At 39.0% G+C, this 18467-nt stretch overlaps 1 protein-coding gene across 3 annotated transcripts in view; it reads right to left on the bottom strand.

Moving 5' to 3' along the window:
• Positions 1–18467, bottom strand: part of LOC6496791 (protein Wnt-5) — a 164773-nt gene that overhangs the window by 83699 nt on the left and 62607 nt on the right. For 2 of the 3 annotated variants that reach the window (XM_044715468.1, XM_001965735.4), the window contains exons 4-5: positions 5359–5443; positions 704–884 (exon numbers count right to left, since the gene is read on the bottom strand). In XM_044715468.1, the coding sequence (XP_044571403.1) occupies positions 704–884; positions 5359–5443 (266 nt within the window). The remainder of the gene's footprint in view (positions 1–703; positions 885–5358; positions 5444–18467) is intronic. The other variant, XM_032455707.2, reaches the window with a different exon arrangement.

Here is an 18467-nt window from a genome sequence, read left to right as displayed (position 1 = left end):
ATATATATGAACGATACTATTTATAAATAAAATATATTCTGTATGTATATGTAAATATACATTACTTTGAAAAAATTAATTTTTAATGGTTACCTAGTTAAGGTTAATATTAGAAAAACATTTTATTTTTTAAATGTTTTTTTACAAAAAAATTCCTAAAATTTGTGTTACAAGTTTTGAATCCTTGAGAAATACGAAATGCTGCCGGATCGGAATAGTTTACCGCTGTGTTGCGATCATATTTTTGAGCTGGTCAAAAAGAGAATACATGTGAATTGGTGAACTATGCACAGACAGAAAAGTTGTATATGATAACATTTTTTGTTGAATAAAATTCTGTAACAAACTTTCGTTAAATAGTATTTAGTAACAATAAAATTTAAATTAATGTTATGTTTAAAATAATAACTAGCAGTAATAATGTTTGAGGGAAATCAGATTCTGTCACAGTGTTATTTGCACGGTACTTTCTATATAGAATTCTGTATAGAGCGACTAACGATTTTTCTCTCGTAGATTAATCGTTCGGCAATGTTTGGGTACTGTCTGTCTCGGGTAAAAGAAGAATTTTTTTCCGGCCCCGGGGCAATGTCTACCAGTTCTGTACTTGAGACGATACTGTGAACAGTGGAAAGTATCCACGCCACATTTTATGCTATGTTATTATTGTAACTATTGTAACTTTCGCAATATTTGAACTTACTTGTAAGCATACTCTAAATTGTCGCCACATCCACCCCAAGTCCAATCATCGTGAAGCTGTTTGGGTCGAGAGCCTCGAGAACAACCACAGGAAGCTAACTGACCATCTCTACATGCTCGGGCTATAAAGCTAGTTACAGTTGCAGCCGCCAGAGCATGAATAAAAGCCATTTCAGGTGCCGCTGAAAATATTCAACATATGTTAAAGTTTACGAAAAATTTATCTAACATCCTTATATTTTATACCGTCGCAAAGGGTAATTTACCCAACTTATATAAAACAAGAAAGGAAAGTTAACTTCGGGCGGAGCCGAAGTTGATATACCCTTGCAGTTAAGGTTATTCCATTTCTGATCGTTCATTTATATGGAGGCTATAGGAAAAAAAATAAGGAAAATTTCCTTATGAAATTTGGCAGATCTGATTCGATTGCCCAAAATTGAATCCGTAGAAAGTCCCATCAATCTAGTTTAAAAAACACCAAAGTTATGCCAATTCCAATCGTTCAATTATATGACAGCTATATGATATAGTCGGCCGATCCCGGCCGTTCCGACTTATATACTACCTGCAAACAAAACAAGGATGTGTGCAACTATGTTCAACTGCTTCAACTCGATAGCTCTAAAACTGAGAGGACTCAGGAGGTGAACCTGATCAAGAATATATATACTTTATAGGGTCGGAGATGTCTCCTTCACTGCGTTGCACACTTTTGATCAAAATTATAATACCCTCTGCAAGGGTATAAAAAGGAATGAGCATATTTCGACCATATTATATTCATCAGAATTATATTCTTGATCAGGGCGACGAAAAATATATTGATTGCTACTTACACAAACTTTGAACACTCTTTTTTTCGAAATGGCCGAAAAACAACTACACCATATACAGCTTATATATAAATAATTTTTATACCCTTGCAGTGAAGGAGACATCTCCGACCCTTAAAGTATATATTATATATGCTTGATCAGGATCACCTCCTGAGTCGATATGAGCATGTTCGCCAGGCCGTCTGTCTGTCTGTTTCTACGGAAACTAGTCTCTCAGTTTTAGAGTTATCGAGTTGAAACTTTGACACATCCTTCTCTTGTTTTCAGGCAGTATTTAAGTTGGAACGGCCGTGATCGGTCGACCGTATCCTATGGCTACCATATAACTGATTGATCGGAAATGCCATAATTTAAGTGTTATTAAAGTTAGAGGGTTGGCACAAACATGTTATATTTTTCCAAAATATCTTATCTATAAAATTGCATAAGGATCGGCCGACTATATCCTATAGCTGTCATAGAACGATCGGTATTGGCATAACTTGGCTGATGGACTTATGTTTGAACTTTGCCCCTTTCTAACCCAGACGATCCGTATCATCCCACTTTTGAGGTTTTAATCGAAAAAAATAGCTTAATTGACCTAAAGTCCACACTTTAATCTCAAAAAGTTCGTTTCTTCCGTAAGACTGATTTTATGAAAGAAAATAAGTTTCTTTTGAAAGTTGATTGGTCCGAGCTACTGGCATGCGAGGATATAAACATTGCCTTACAAAAATTGTATTATACCTTGAATATATTTTTCGACGCTTGTGGGTCGTGGAAATATCCATTCGATTCAACAAATCTTCCTTGGTATACAAGGCACCTATAAATTTAATGAACGTTATGAGTAGACTTTTAAACAAACATAAATTATCTGGCTGTGCAGTTAGTTATTCAAGATACTTAGTAGCTCGGACCAATTTCATATTCGCCGCTGCCGGATTCAGTTTACTCAGGATCCGAAGCAGATTTATAAATTTGTAAACACTAAGCGCAAACATTTGCAATGTTATATGGCCGATATCTTTGCACATTTTTTTTAAACAACGTATTCACCTAGCAGAAGTTCAGCTCAGCCTTAAGCTTATAATAGCCAATCAGCCAACTTTATATTTTGCCTATCTTTCAATCAAAGTGATGTGTTATCGGATCTTCTTAAGGTCAAGCCCGTGTATTCGCCCGGCCCTGATGGAGGCTGTGTTCTGAAAAACTCCGTCGAGGCTCTGTGCAAACCGCTCCTTAAACTCTTTCATAGTAGACTTTTAATAATCAACTTTCCAACATTAACAAACCGTAGAAAGATGCTGGGTGTCATGCTGCTATATTATCTTATTTATGGAAATGTAGACAGCCAGTAATTACTAACACGCTTTAATTTTACCGTTCCTAGTAGAAGGACTAGAAACTTTCGTCCTCTACTCCTCCTTACGCGGCAGCGTTCCTCGGTCTGTTGGACGGGAGGTGGGTTGTACATATGCAGTGGGAACCGCGCGAAAATAACCAAAAACCAAAAATATGTACAGGTGCCTTTAAAGATGGCAAAAAAACTGCAGTCGCTTTCATACGGTACGAAAGTGATCTTTTCAATGAACTACACGTCACAGCTTGCTGTGTTACTCTGCACTATTTAGCTTAGAAGGTGACTCTCAACTGCCACCAAGCGTTATGCTGGAAAGTTCTTTAGAGCTACTACTAGGGACAAACAGAACCAGTAGAATTGCTTTTCCGATCAGATACTGGAGAAGTCGGCGAACTGATGAATCTCCTTCACCCCCAGGGGCTCGCCTTGTATGAAACCTAGTCCTAGTCCTCTGCTATACTTTTGGTAAAAACGAAAAATTGTTTTATACGGGTTTGAGTGGACTGTTTCCGCCTAAACGACGATAAAAGTCTTACACTCCCAACCTTGAATGGATGACATTCTAGCTAGCATGCACGAGGAGCGTTGGTTTTCTCTATGCTACAAGCAGTTCAAAAAAATTTGTCAATATTTACTTGAAACGCAGAACTATTGTGAGCTTGTAAAAACCTACCGCATTTTGTTGACCTTTAGAGGGTCTAGCTACGGACATCTTGGGACTCCAACCCAATCGGTGATTTGCTGTTATATAAATTGCATAGGGGTAGAGGGTTACGTAGCAAACGTCTTTCTTTGCATCCCACATTATAGTTTTTAGAGAAGCTTGGTTAAAGACGCAGATTTTAAGCTCCGAAGTTTTTTCAAGTAGGTACTTTTATAAAGAAGACTGCGAATTTCTCACAATTAATAAGAAAAGTTTGGTGACATAGAATTCCTTAGCATTAAAATCCAGTCCACTCAATCTTTGTTACCTGTTACTACATATCACCATCGTTCGAACCGCCACATACTGGAAACACTTGTGCGCTTTTCAATTTGTTTCAATTTTCAGCCTGATTGTGACTATCTGGTATCTCTGGGGGACTTTAACGTCCTAGAACTCATGTGGCCTAATGTTGATCATTTACCACCTTTATTGCTTAACACGACCATGACTTCCCCGTGGGCATATTGAAATATCCTTTGGTCAAATTAACCACGTTAGAAATTCGTTATGTCTGCTGTTAGACTAGTGATTTGTTTCAGATACTGATTGAATTACTCATTCCAAAACTTTGCCCCTTTCTAATCCTGAGGATCCACATCATCCAACATCATAAGGCTTGTTCGTCCGTACAGCGTTGTGCTGCCACCCCGTCGAATTGGAAATCGCGGGCATAACGGTAGGACTCGGAGTCGTAGTCAAAAAATGTATGAATCTGACTAAATGTACCTGGATTCTGCGAGGGACTGATCGGGTTAACCAGGTGCTTGCTGTGATCAAGCTGGCGTAGATGGTGGGTACTTGTCCTGGGCTGGTTTTCCTCAAGTACAGATGGTATGGTGGTTCGGCTGATTCCTTATCGGCCGGTCCTACTTGTGATCCGTTTCACGGGAGCAACACTCGAAGTAAGTTGGGGAACGCGGGATCTACATGTGGTCCGTTTCACGGGAGCAACACTCGAAGTAGACTGGTATGCCGCGAGTTCGGCTTGTGGTCCGTTTACACAGGAGCCACTCGAAGTAGGTTCGATGATGAAAGTCCTACTGGTGGTCCGTTTACACTGGAGCCACGCGAAGTAGATAGCTTTGAGAGAGTCCTACTTGTGAACCGTTTTACACAGGATCACTCGAATTAGGTTGATTTTAAGTGCCGTAGTTCGTACACTGAGTAACGAGACGATTCACTCTGATTTCGCAACTATCTTTATTTCAGAAGAACAATTCTCATATAAGATAGTAGATTCTAGTAGACTTTTACTAATCAACTTACCATCATTAACAAACCGTAGAATGATGCTGGGTGTCATGTTTCTATACAATCTTATTTATGGAAATATAGACAGCCAGCTTTTACTAACACGCTTAAATTTTAACGTTCCTAGTAGAAGGACTAGAAACTTTCGTCCTCTACTCCTCAGCCATTGTAGTTCGACATATGCCCAACACGATCCGTTGCTTTATGCTTGCTTTATGCATATTGCTTATAGGCTAGTGGGTTTGTATATTGCAACATTCTAATGCATATTAATTGGACCAAATTACTAAGTGTGCATATAGGGTAGTAGATCTTGGCACTAGGTGCCAACACGTACGTTTGCGATTCTAGGAAATGTCCATATTTAGTTGCATATCATGTTAATTTTTAAACGTTGTAGAATATAATTTTTCTTTAAGTGATTTGATTATGTATGTATCGGTACGTTTAAAAATTGTACCATTGAAGTTGGGGTGGATGAAAATTTGTTTCTAGTAAAATGATAATGGACTTACCTAAGCTTGTTACAGGACCAAATACCGTTTCATCTCCAGAAGTACTACAGTTCCATCGTCGATTTTTAAATTGAAATTTACATTCCTAATAAAAACATGTAAAATATATATATATATATTACAAATTATTTTTTAGTTAGTTACACTATTAATAGTAATATATTTTTTCTACAAAAATATAAATAAAGTATATATTATATATATATATATACTATATACTTTATATATATATATATATATTCTTGATCAGCTCTAATGGCCGAGTGAATATACATAGCTTTGCCTTTTTATAGAATGCATAAGATAGCGTTTTTTTGAAAATATTTTGAAAGTAGACTCTCGTAATAACCAAGTTCAATTCAAATTTTTGACAACTCCCCTAAAATGACACCATTCTGAGCCGACATTTCAGAAAAAAAAACCGGGTTCAAATCAACCAAGCAACCATCGTCTTCATTAAATTAATGTCTTATTTTTTTCTGCACTATATGCTCCTAGAAGTTTGACCTGGGATGCAAATCTTCACCTTGCTAGAAAATTTAAAATTTTTTTCAACTGCTCTTTTAAGCCTTTAAGCTTTTAAGCTCCACTGAACCAAAGTCCAAAACAAACATAGGTCCCAAACATAGCTAGGTCTCGAAGGTGCGAAAGGTTCGGGATCGAAACCGTGTTTACCCTCAATCCACTCTTAAGCGCTATCACTCACACGCTACAATAATAATAATTTTTGTTTTGTTTCATCTCGACATACCAGATATTCTATCCCACCCGAACCAGAATGGATTCTTGCATTTATTCTAGCAGTGTCCCATTGTGGGGATAGGTTAGACGGCAGGCGGTTACCTCTTCCACACTTATACCGTATTCAGTCACAGAAAGGACTCTAGCAGTCTAGCAGTTTTCACACCCTGTGGTACATTTTTTTCCCCGGTTTGGATCTATTTCTGCCATAACCGAGTTGGTAATGAACCTATCACCAAAGTGTAGAAATCTAACAGACTGCTGGGCTGGGCAGTGGCTCAACAGAGAAGATGCTCAACAGTTTCTTCCTCTTCTTCGTCCCTACAGCTAGCATGTTCCCACTAGCTAGTGCCCCGTGACGACAATTAAAGCAGTGCTGATGCGGGTTCTGTCCATCCAAAGTAGTTGGGAGGTTCTATTCTTTGAGACAATTGGGATCGAAGTCCCAGCAAACCTGGTTTTCTGTTTTGTTGGCTTCCCTAAGTTTCAGTTTGCATGAGGCTATTGGTACACCGGTAACCTCCAGCTCACCCTGGAGCGGTGTGGTGGTGCCTATGTTAGGAAATTTGTCTGCTATGCAGTCGCGTGTGCTGTCCCTATGACCGGAGACCGAGATAAGGCTAATTTTGCCTCAATTAAAAAATCACCAGTCCCGGATCACCAATTTGGTTTTAGAAAAAGGCCATTGAACAAGTTGTAACAAACCGTTTTGTTGTCTCGCTTTTTTTTTTTTGCAACCTTTGCTCGCAAAAAATTCCGTGACTTGCTCACAGAGTTGGTGGAAGCGTTCTACCGAATTTACTGATACGATTTATTGCCTGAACCCACAAATAATGCAACTAGATCAGCCTAGATCAGGAGTCTTCTGACTGGACCAAGGTGTCCCCGATCCTATTTTTCTAGACGGGCTTGAGTTCACGAGTTGGCCGCCCTTCGCTTTGCAGGTTTGAGTGAATTTCTTCTACTCCCTTAAGGGCACTCTACGCTGCACTTCCGAGGACCTTTCCGTTCATCGGTGATTCTTCTTTCGCCTCCCCCCTGTGCTGAACACTCGAATACCTACTCTCCGTGACTGACTCCCCTTAACTCACTCATTCCCGGCTTTGCCCGTCCCATCCACCTGTCTTGGCGTGTGAGAAGATTTAATCTTCTTACAATGGCAATAGAAAAACTTCAAACGGTATTGGAACAAAGGGAGTACCGCTCTGTTATTTTTCTAGATGTTCCCAGGCATTTTGAAAGAGTGTGGTTGGATGATCTCATCTACAAGATTAAGCTCCTACTTCCGTAAAATGTATACAAGGTGCTCGGATCGTACCTTCTAAGCCGAGCCTATATGATGAGGCACAAAAGTAAATTAAGGAGTTCAACATCGGTCCAGGAACAAGGAAGCGTCGTCTGACCTAATCATTTCTTCCTATATACGAGGGATATACCTATGAAGCGGTGACTAATGACATCTACGTTCGTCGATAATAAAGCAATGATATTTTAATTGTTTGCGAAACCGGCGGTATGCCTTTGCATTTTTATATAATTCAAATAAAATGGTCCAATAAATCCAATATATATATATATATATCTAATATATATATATAAAATTCTCGTGTCACAGTTTTCGTTACCATACTCCTCCGAAACGGCTTGACCGATTTTGATGAAATTTTTTGTGCTTATCCGGTATCTATGAGAATCGGCCAACATCTATTTTTCATCCCCCTAAATGTTAGGGGTAGTCCACCCCTAAATTTTTATTTTTATTTTTTAGACAAAATTTTTAATTTCTCTTTTTTTATGATACAACATACAAAAATACATACATCCGAAAACTGATCAATCGTCATTTAATTAGTTATCCCCGCCAGATGTCTACAGGTGTCACTTCTGACCCAATAAACAGCAAGGAGTAGGGATGAGAACGAAGCCGGTCCCCTTTCTTTCTCACTCCCTACACAGTTGTCGGCCATCATTATTGTTTATGCATCAAGTGTAGTAGTAACGTTGACAATAACAACCGCTAGAAAATCATCGCTAATTTAGCGATAGAAACCGCTTAAAAATTATCTCTAATTTATCGATTATTACGGCTGGAAAATCATCTCTAATATATCAATAAAAACGGATAGAAAATCGGCTGTCTCTGTTGGCTATTAAAACTGCTAGAGACAGAGACAGAGACAGAGACAGAGGTAGAGAGACAGAGAGACAGAGAGACAGAGAGACAGAGAGACAGAGAGACAGAGACAGAGACAGAGACAGAGACAGAGACAGAGACAGAGAGACAGAGAGACAGAGAGACAGAGAGACAGAGAGACAGAGAGACAGAGAGACAGAGAGACAGAGAGACAGAGAGACAGAGAGACAGAGAGACAGAGAGACAGAGAGACAGAGAAACAGAGAAACAGAGAGACAGAGAGACAGAGAAAGAGACAGAGACAGAAACAGAGACAGAGACAGAGGTAAATTAGTGATGATTAGACAGAATGTATTTTAACAGTGTGTGTCTGTAAATATCAAATTTAAATCTTATAAATAGCCAGTCTTTCAGGAAAACTCTGTTTTGTAAGTAAGCAACATGATGTATCGAAAATAATAATAAAACTTCATGGTTTTATTCAATAAATGAAGTTGAATAAAATAAGAGGGTACTCTTTAATTTTTGGGATTGAAAATGATTAAAATGATAGCTCCGCGAAACTTAATTTTAGCTATCTTCAGTTCTTACTGTATCAGATAATTTTTTTAAGTTTGAAGAATTTTAAATTTTGTCACAAAAGAAGATTCTGAACGCAACAAAAAAAAAAACAACAGCTGGCAGTACGAAGTCTGCCGCGACAGCTAGTATATATATATATATATATAATTCAAAACACATATATACCATGATAAATTATAAAATATCATCTATCAGTTATCTAGTTACCCGTCGAAGGTTTTAGAAAAGTCGGGGAATAAGGTGCTATAGTATTCTCGCATTTCTGATGTTATTTTTTTCACTTTTCCATGATTTTATGTCATCTTTAAAAGCCAAATTGGTATGCCGGAATAGTACTGTGGGCTTTCAGGAATGGTATTTTGAGACAATCAATTTAGACAATCAAGATAGTTGCATTGTTGGTCAGTACGATGACGGCTTTTGAAAGTTTCATTGAATAGTTTACAGACGGCATTCCAAGGGGATTCTTTATTCATCGGCGAGAATTTCTCGACGGACCGCAGCTGTGCACGTTCAGCCTGTTCTTGGAGAGATCTGACGAGTTGGCGTTGCCTTGAAGGCAACGATCTGCTGGTTTGCCAAGCAGGACGCTTTCGCCGCTTTTGCAGCAATAGCTGTTCGATTCGTTAGCCTGATATCAATAAATCTGAAATCAATAAGGTCTGGGAGTTTTCGTGAGTATGCTGGACACTAGGGCCTCCAAAGAAAACAAAGTCCACTTTGTTCCGCATTGTACAATTGCCTTCCTTTGGGAGTGAGTGAGCGGTATGGGGTGTTGAGAAGTAAAAGTAAACGCTCTTTTTTCTGTTTGTCGTTCTAGCCAGTTGAGCTATTGTGCGAGACACTTTTATTTTTAAAACAGTTGTGTACAACAAAATTACAAGCTCAAGAAGAAGCCTTCTTAAATTTTCAAATTTAGAATTAACGTTGTGTGTTTGTAGCTCCCAATTACACCTCTGTGAATTGCTAAAATCGATTTTCAATCGAAACGTCAAAGGCCAACATCATTTATAAACGTCACACATATAAAAAAATGAAATGGGAAAATTAATTAGTGGTGACAGCTGTGAATCCCTTGAATATGCAATTAATCGAAACTAATCGACAGAAATTAGAACTTATTATTGGGATTTCTCGTAGTTTTCTCGTAGTCTCGTAGGCATTTTCTTAAAGTGTATATATTTAGAAATGTTTTGAAATGATTCGATGAAAATTCATTGAGATACACATGTTTAAAGGTAGGGGCGTCCGGTTTATGTAATAGTAAGTTAAAACTTTAAACACGTTTTTCTTAAAATTACATTTTTGAAGTCGGTGACCACTCTTACTCGAAAACTAGTGACCCGATTGTCTTGAAATCTGGCATGCTTTCTTAATACATAATAATCTAGTACTTAATCGAAGGCTTGATTTTTTTAAGCAAAACTTTTTTTTTTACAGCTGAAAAACCAACGGTTTTTTTTGACTTAAAACGATTGTTCAACTTTGATAGGTCGCCATTTTTTCGAATTTTTTTTGTTAATATCCATCGATTAGGTACTAGATAAACTTTCAATAAATGTAAATCCGTTTCATTTTTTGATTTCAAACGATCCAGATTTCCACAGTCTTGGTCACCGCGACCCGTGTTTTTCAGACGGACCTTACTTTGACGGGGCATAACTTTGAAACTGCGCAATATTTTCTACTTTTTTTTCAAATTTAAGTTAAAATGATGTACTTTTACATAACAAAGCGATATTTCAAAAAAATTCAATATTACGAGAAAAAAATTCGGGAAAAATATCTATTTTTTGCCGCTCCAACTGCGCATGCCCCCTTAAAGAAAAGTTCAATGGCTTCAATAAATCGACTGGAACTGTAACCATTCGACGCAGCTTTCACTAAATATAGAAAACGGCAACGGCGGCAACATCTGAAAACGGTGCGTACTTATATTTATTTATATTTATGTAAAAATAAATATTTTGATATTATTTAAATATCCGTAGCGCTTCGCATGTGATGTGGTATATTTGGAGGTAAAATAATATATTTATTAATTTTCTGAGACGCATCGCTCTGCTCGGCTTCTTCATCTTTATCTGTTTTGCGCCTTAAGTCGCTCAATAGAGATTCTTATAATCGCTTCTTATAAAGGTACTTAAATTATTTTATAAACAAGAAAGGAAAGCTAACTTCGGGCGGAGCCGAAGTTGATATTGCAGTTGAGTCGTAGTCCGCTAGGGGGCACCACGCATCTTATATTATTAGATATATAGCGGATCGTATATAGTCGGCCGATCCTTATGAAATTTGGCATATCGAATTATTTTGCCAAAAGAGGAATCCATTGAAACTCCCATGCTTCTAACTTGAAAAACAACGAAGTTATAGCATTTCCGATCAATCAGTTATATGACAGCTATAGGATATAGTTGGCCGATCCTTATGAAATTCGACAAATCAGATTGTTTTTCCCAAAATAGATTGACTAAAAATGAATTTAGGAGTTGGCTAGCGGTTTTCACAAATTCAATGACCAACTCTGTGAGCTTGATTCACAATGAAGTAGTCTTCAGCTACTGAATGAGATTCCAAAGCGTAAGAAATCCGCTGTTGGTGGGCTTGTGGCGAATAATCTTCAGCCTACACAGTCGACTTATCGAATTATGCAGCCGCTCATATCTCTGGCCACCCAAAGGGCTGGACCTGGGAAAATTGGCAAACAAATCAGATTGTTTTTCCCAAAATAGAATCTGTACCAAATCCCATTTTTCTAACTTAAAAAACAACAAACCCTCCCTCTTAAAAAACACCAAAGTTATGGCATTTCCGATCAATCAGTTATATGGCAGCTATAGGATATAGTCGACCGATCCCGGCCGTTCCGACTTATATACTGCCTGCAAAGGAAAGAAGGGTGTGTGCAAAGTTTCAACTCGATAGCTTTAAAACTGAGAGACCAGTTTGCGTAGAAACAGACAAACGGACAGACGGACATGCTCATATCGACTCAGGAGGTGATCCTGATCAAGAATATATATACTTTATAGGGTCGGAGATGTCTCCTTCACTGCGTTGCACACTTTTGACCAAAATTATAATACCCTCTGCAAGGGTATAATAAATAATAAATTATCATGGATCATTCAAATAATCATCTTATAATAAGACAATCTCCTCTTCCCAGCCTACCATCCACTGCTGGGTCTGTGAGAACGTAGTATACGCCAAGTGTGGGTTCACGCCCTCAGTTTCAGATGCTTTTGCTGTGACGGTTGCCGTGCTGTTAAGGACGAAATGAGATCGTTCATGAGATAGACTAAAAATGAATTTAGGAGTTGGCTAGCGGTTTTCACAAATTCAATGACCAACTCTGTGAGCTTGATTCACAGTGAAGTAGTCTTCAGCTACTGAATGAGATTCCAAAGCGTAAGAAATCCGCTGTTGGTGGGCTTGTGGCGAATAATCTTCAGCCTACACAGTCGACTTATCGAATTATGCAGCCGCTCATATCTCTGGCCACCCAAAGGGCTGGACCTGGGAAAAATTGGGCTTTCGAAACTGAATAAATGAATTAAAGGGGCAGGATGGTTTGAGACTTAAACAAAATTTTTTTCTAAAATTTTTTATATAATAGAACATTATCCCAGGAATATCCTGAGAAAGTTTCATGTCGATCGGACTAAAGCTCGCTGTGATACCGATTATCTAGTTACTTAATCTCCATATACTTTCAATTGCTTTTAAAACTTTAGACGCGTTTTTCTCAAATGAACTTTTTCAAGTCGGTGCGTAACGTAACTCAAAAAGTAATGCTTGGATCTAAATAAAATTTTTCACACATCTTTAATACAATAAATACTTGCGAATGGACGAACTTTTTTTTTTTTAATTTTTTTTTACCATTTTTACGGGCAATAATGGGCTGATTTTTATTTACCTCCGATTTTACAACCGCACCAAAAATTCTAAATCGCATATTTTTCAAAATGGTTTCGTTCATCCGTTCATCACAAGAAACTAATATTTTAAGTAAATTTAAATTTTTTCTTTTTGATTTAATTTTTTTATTTCCGATAGCACTGTAAGACCAGACTTAACGCACCGCAAGATAATAATTTTTTAAAGCGACTCCGGCCGACAAATAATAACTATTTTTTAAAAATAAAAATTTCTAGATACCCTCCAAATATAGCCATTTATCGTGTAAAAAAATTGAATAAATATATTCACTCAGAAATAAAAAAAAAATCGCAAAAATGTGTTTTTTTCAGCCTCTGAAACCATCCCCTTAAGGGGGGGTTAGGGTCTGAGCGAGCAAAAAAAGACACATTTTCATGTTTTTTTTTGAGAATCTGGTATACATCTATTTATTTAAACTATTTTTAGATTGAAGTACAACATTAGAAGAATGTTTTGTAAAATTTTCAGAAAAAAATAATAAGAACTACGGCAATGGCGACCATTATTAGCAGGCTCCTCGAAAAAAAGTTGCATTGCGGTGCCCCTCATATATCGGTTGTAGATTATCTGAAATCAAAAAATTAAAGTTCTATCGTTAGATAGACATATTTCCCAGGTAACCCTGGGAGGGTTTTTAGAAGTTCCGATTTTTAAATTTTTGGGAACACTTTGAAGTGAAAAACGTGATTTTTGAGAAAAAAAATCGGCTAATTTGTTATTTAAAAAATAGAAATTTAAACAAATTTGGAAAAAACTCTCCAGGGATACCTGGTCAATTATGTTGGCAAGAAGTGGTAAAAATTTCAATACGATCGATTCAGTAGTTTTGAAGTTATGATGGGCACCGACTTTGAAAAAGTGAGTTTTGGGTAAACGCTTTGAAGTTTTTCTCTCCGTTGGCCTGGCTCGGAGGTGGGGTTGCTAAAATCGCTGTATCTTTGTTAATAATGCACCTATCCATCTAAAATTTGGACACAGTATTCTTGAAAGGTTCTTTAATAAGAAAATAAAAAAAAAAAAAAATCGAAAAAAAAAAATTTTAAAACCCTAACCCCCCCTTAAGGATTTTACTGGTCCGATCTACTGGAATGTGAAGATATAAACATTGCCTTACATAATTTTATTACACTTTGAATATATTTTTTGACTTTTGCGTGCCGTGGAAATATCCGTTCACATCAAATAATCCTTCTTGGTATACAAAGTACCTATTAATTTTAAATAACGTCATGAATAGACTTTTAAATAAGCATAAATTATCTGGATCTACAGTTAGTTTTTCGAGATACGTAGTAGCTCGGTCCAATTTCACCGTGCATAACGCAGAATGTTATAGGAGTTATATTCGCCGCTGTCGGATTCAGTTTACTCAGGATCCGAAGCAGTTTTATAACTTTGTAAACACTAAGCGCAAACATGTCTCTTTTCCTCCTCTGCAGTCAACCTTATATTTTGCCCATCTTTTGGTCGAAGGTTATGCCTGTGTATTCGCCAGTAATGGAAAAATGCGACGCTGTTAATTATAGAGGCATTTCAAAATGGTAAGCAATTTCAAAGCTTTTTTAAAATTAATCACCTCACATTTGCAACACCTTTGTAATTCAATAATATCACTGTGCCAGCTGTATCACCGAATCTCCAAGGTTTCATGAAGCGCCGCCCCATCACTACCAACTTTTTAGTTTTCGGAATGGCTTACAAACAGACGTAATTTTTATTGACTTCAGTAAAGCATTTAACTTTATTAACCATTTTCTTCTTATAAGTAAGCTCAGTCTTTTGGGATTCCCAACTGATCTCCTTGTATGGAATTCGAGCGGCTTATCTGGAAGAATTCAAAGAGTCTTCTTTAAAGATTTTCACTTGCGTTTAGACCGCGTCACATCTAGTGTACCCCAAAGAAGACATCTTAGACCTTTACTTTTTACATTATGTTTTAACGATTTGCGAAGATGCATGGTGCATCAGGGTGCATCAAGGGAACATCAAGGTGATAGCGTACCCGGATGCGAAGTCAGTAAGCCTATGAGTAAAACAGAAAGTAAAACAAGCGCATGACTGCGTCGCTGGGAGATCCCCAGAACACCGAGGGACCGCGTATGGTTGACAGAGAAGCCGTCGGACCCTACTACAATCCTGGCCATGCTTAGGATGTGCAACCCCACACTCCCCACGGCGGACTGGAGGGTCGCCAAGGTGGAGGTCGATCTCACACTCAATGAGGAAACCGCGAGGATCCTTTAAGGTGTCGGTAACCGGATCATTAAGGATCTACAAGCAGTGAGGATCTACAAGTCGGATGCGAGGTGTAAATCAGGAGGCATCGACTTGGAGATAGACGTCCAAGTGCCAGACTTGGAGGAGCCAACTGAAGAGTGGCGCCCTGAAGGAATGTCAGATGTGGTGGAGAACATTCTATAGGGGTATACCTCGGAGAAAAGCGACTTGGCAAGGGGATCCTCTTGGAGGCTTCGGTATGGAAGAGAACTTGCTGCTGGGGTCCGACACCGGGGCGGAAGTTACTATGGTGAAGAGTATAAAGGAGGTCCCAGATCCACGGAGCCAGGATTCTTGGTGTTGGGCCAAGCAGTCACCAACAAAACCATTTCAAAATAATCATAATATGTTTAGCTGCAGCGGTTTTTATCAGCATTTAAGTGGTAGAGCTTCTGCGTCTAAGCTCTTTGATATGCACTTTTATATTCGGCATTAATTGATGAGCGGCTGCGTTTTTGGGGTTAAATTTACCCACAAAAAATATTTGAAAATTTAATCGAAATTTTTTAATTTGCTACTAAAAAGCTGGTAGCTTTACACTTAGTTTGGGGGCGTCAGAGTTCAGACTTTGCACAGCCTATGTAACAGGTAAAAAGCGTCCTTGTATTCTTGCAAAAAAGAACGTTAATATCTTCTTGCTACCAAATTTCAGTAATGAAGATCACTTTGCCGCAGCTATAGAGGGCCTAGGCGCCCTCTTAGAATACATTGGACCTCCCCCACACACGCTGCTCAGACAGCTTGTACAAGACAGCGAAAGGAGAAAGATCGGCCTACTAATAGTAATAGGATTCTACGCCAATTCCCATTACCTTCAATGGGGAATCACTGACACAAACGAGAGGGATAAGTGAATCTTCTATTTTATCCTAAGCTATAAACTCGTAGTGGGTGAAAGAGGCTCAGAGCCAACTTTTATCGTCAAGAACTAGAGAGAAGTCCCTGACATAACCATATACTCGTACTCCTTAGCTGACGCAATCACCAGCTGGAAGGTCCTTAATAAGTCCATTCAGACCATCGCTCGAGATAGCGGTAAACTTCGAAAACTTCACTAAGCCAGCAGTACGCTATCCCAGGAAGGCTAACTGGGAGATGTATAAAACGATTCTATATATATCTTAATGAGGAACTTATAAGGGACTTACCGTCATGGTAGAAACACTTAAAGTGGCATGTAGCAAGGCGTACCATAAAGCCTGTCCTTTAAAAAGAATGGGCAGCAGCAGATCGGAAAAGCCAGCTTGATGGCGCTAGCATCCTTAAAAAAAACCACCCTATGGTATGCATCAGAGGCCTCTCGACTAAGAAAGATCCTCTCAAACACGGCCTTCAAAGTAGGCTATATTAAGACATTGGATGAGAGGTGGACTACGTCAAGTCAGGAATCGCTTGAGGCTCTTACCGACGCACACTTGGTACGGAACCCAGGAGATGCGTAGCCAAGGATGGGCGATCAATAGTTTTAACCCTTCAAGTCTCCGGGCCCGGACGGCATTTTACCGGCTCAGCTATTAATGGCCGGGGCTAATCTAGGGCGATGGATTTAAAAGATCTCTAGCACAGTCTTCATTTCTGGGATGGTGCCAAAAGCGTGACTGCGTACAATAGTTGTTTTTTTACCTAAGGTAGGGAAACCGTCCCACTGCACCCCCAAGTACTATAGACCTATAAGTCTCTCGTCCTTCTTAAAACAATGGAGAGGCTCTTATGTCTCCATCTCCACCTTACCATAAACCCAAACGACATCTCATGCTCACAGCATGCTCATAAAAAGGGCCGATCCACAGTGCAAGCCCTACACGTGATTACCATGATCGCTGAAAAAGCGCTCGATAACAAAGAATTTGCACTAATTGCCTTTTTAGACAACGAAGGTGCTTTTAGAAACATCCGGCCATGCTCAATCATCGACGCACTGACGGGACTTGGAATCGATCTGTAATAATAAGATCCACTTAATACGGCAGATCCTGGTCAACAGTAGTGTCAAGGCGAACTATGGTACGTGTCCCTCTACTATGGAACGTGGATGTGAAAAACTACTGCGGTCCCTAGAGGTTGGCGTCTGATTATTAATTGCGTACGCAGACGTTGTTGCTATCGCCTTTGTAGAAAAATTCCCGCAAACGCTGTGCGACCTTATGAAAGAGAAGCTGGAAGTGCTTTCAGCATGGGCACATAAGATAGGGCTCGGAGTTAATCCCTTCAAGACAGAGCTGGTTCTGTTTATTAGGAAGTAAAAAATGCCAAGTCTTAAGCTTCCGAAGCTCCTTGGGGAATTTCTAACCCTGAGTGGAAGTGCGAAATACCTGGGCAAAACTCTAGATAATAAGACTGCGAAATTAAGACTAACTCTCGGCAATAAGACTGCGTGGGGCGAACCACGAGCCAGGCACCAGGTGCGAGTTTTTCGTCCTTGAAGCCGTTAGAAAATGGAGGAACCTTCCGTTTGACCTGACCAACTCGCTGTGGGAAAAGATTGGCGAAACTTACAGGCCATAAACAGGACAGCCTGGCAGTGAAGACAATTACCGGGCACTGGCTGATAGGCACACACGCAGCACGTCTGTCAGTACCCCACAACAACTACTGCACGAGGGGGAAGAGGAAACAGTTACCCACCTCTTATGCCACTGAACGGAACTTGAGCAGACTAAAAATCTTTGGATCCGCAGAACTGGCGGACCTCAGCGATCTCACAGAGATCTCTCCGCCTAGTACTCGCCTAGTACTTTTCATCAGGAAAGCTGGGTGGCACCACGAGCCGCCTCAGGAAGGATAGGCATAGGCACTATGAGTAGACGTGAAGGGGGGATACTTAATTGAATCCCTGGCTTCAGCAATAACATAAGGAGCATTAGTGGCTCTAGTGCCTCATCCACTTGAGCACGAGATCACATAGAATCTGTACAAAGAACTTCCTAATTTTCGCTCTTAGAGGACTTAATGAAATGAAAATCTTCACCATCCCCCTTACCAAAGTAGAGTTTTATTAATCAACTTACCATCAATAACAAACTTTAGAACGATGCTGGGTGTCATTTTTCTATGTAAACTCATTAAAAGAAATGAAGGCAGCCAGCATTTACTAACACACATAAATTTTAACGTTCTTACTAAAAGGACTAGAAACTTTCGTCCTCCTTATAGTTCGACATATGCCCAACATTATCCCTTTAGGTTACAATTTTCGGACTACGATGGCCTCTATTTGAATCTTCATCTTGAAAATCTTGAATCTTCAACGCTTTATCTTTGCAACATTTTTCTGCGTGTCACATACTACTCTTACTTTATGTCATCCCAAAAATTCACACGCTGCACTAGTCGCAATAATAGTTGGGTCCAGACTTGATGTCGCTAGCAATGCCACGATGTAAGAACTTATGCACATATGCAAATGCCTGGTGCAGTGCTGGAAACG

Source organism: Drosophila ananassae, chromosome 3L (assembly GCF_017639315.1).
Source record: "Drosophila ananassae strain 14024-0371.13 chromosome 3L, ASM1763931v2, whole genome shotgun sequence".
NCBI lineage: Eukaryota > Metazoa > Arthropoda > Insecta > Diptera > Drosophilidae > Drosophila > Drosophila ananassae.
This window is presented reverse-complemented; position numbering and strand designations above follow the sequence as displayed.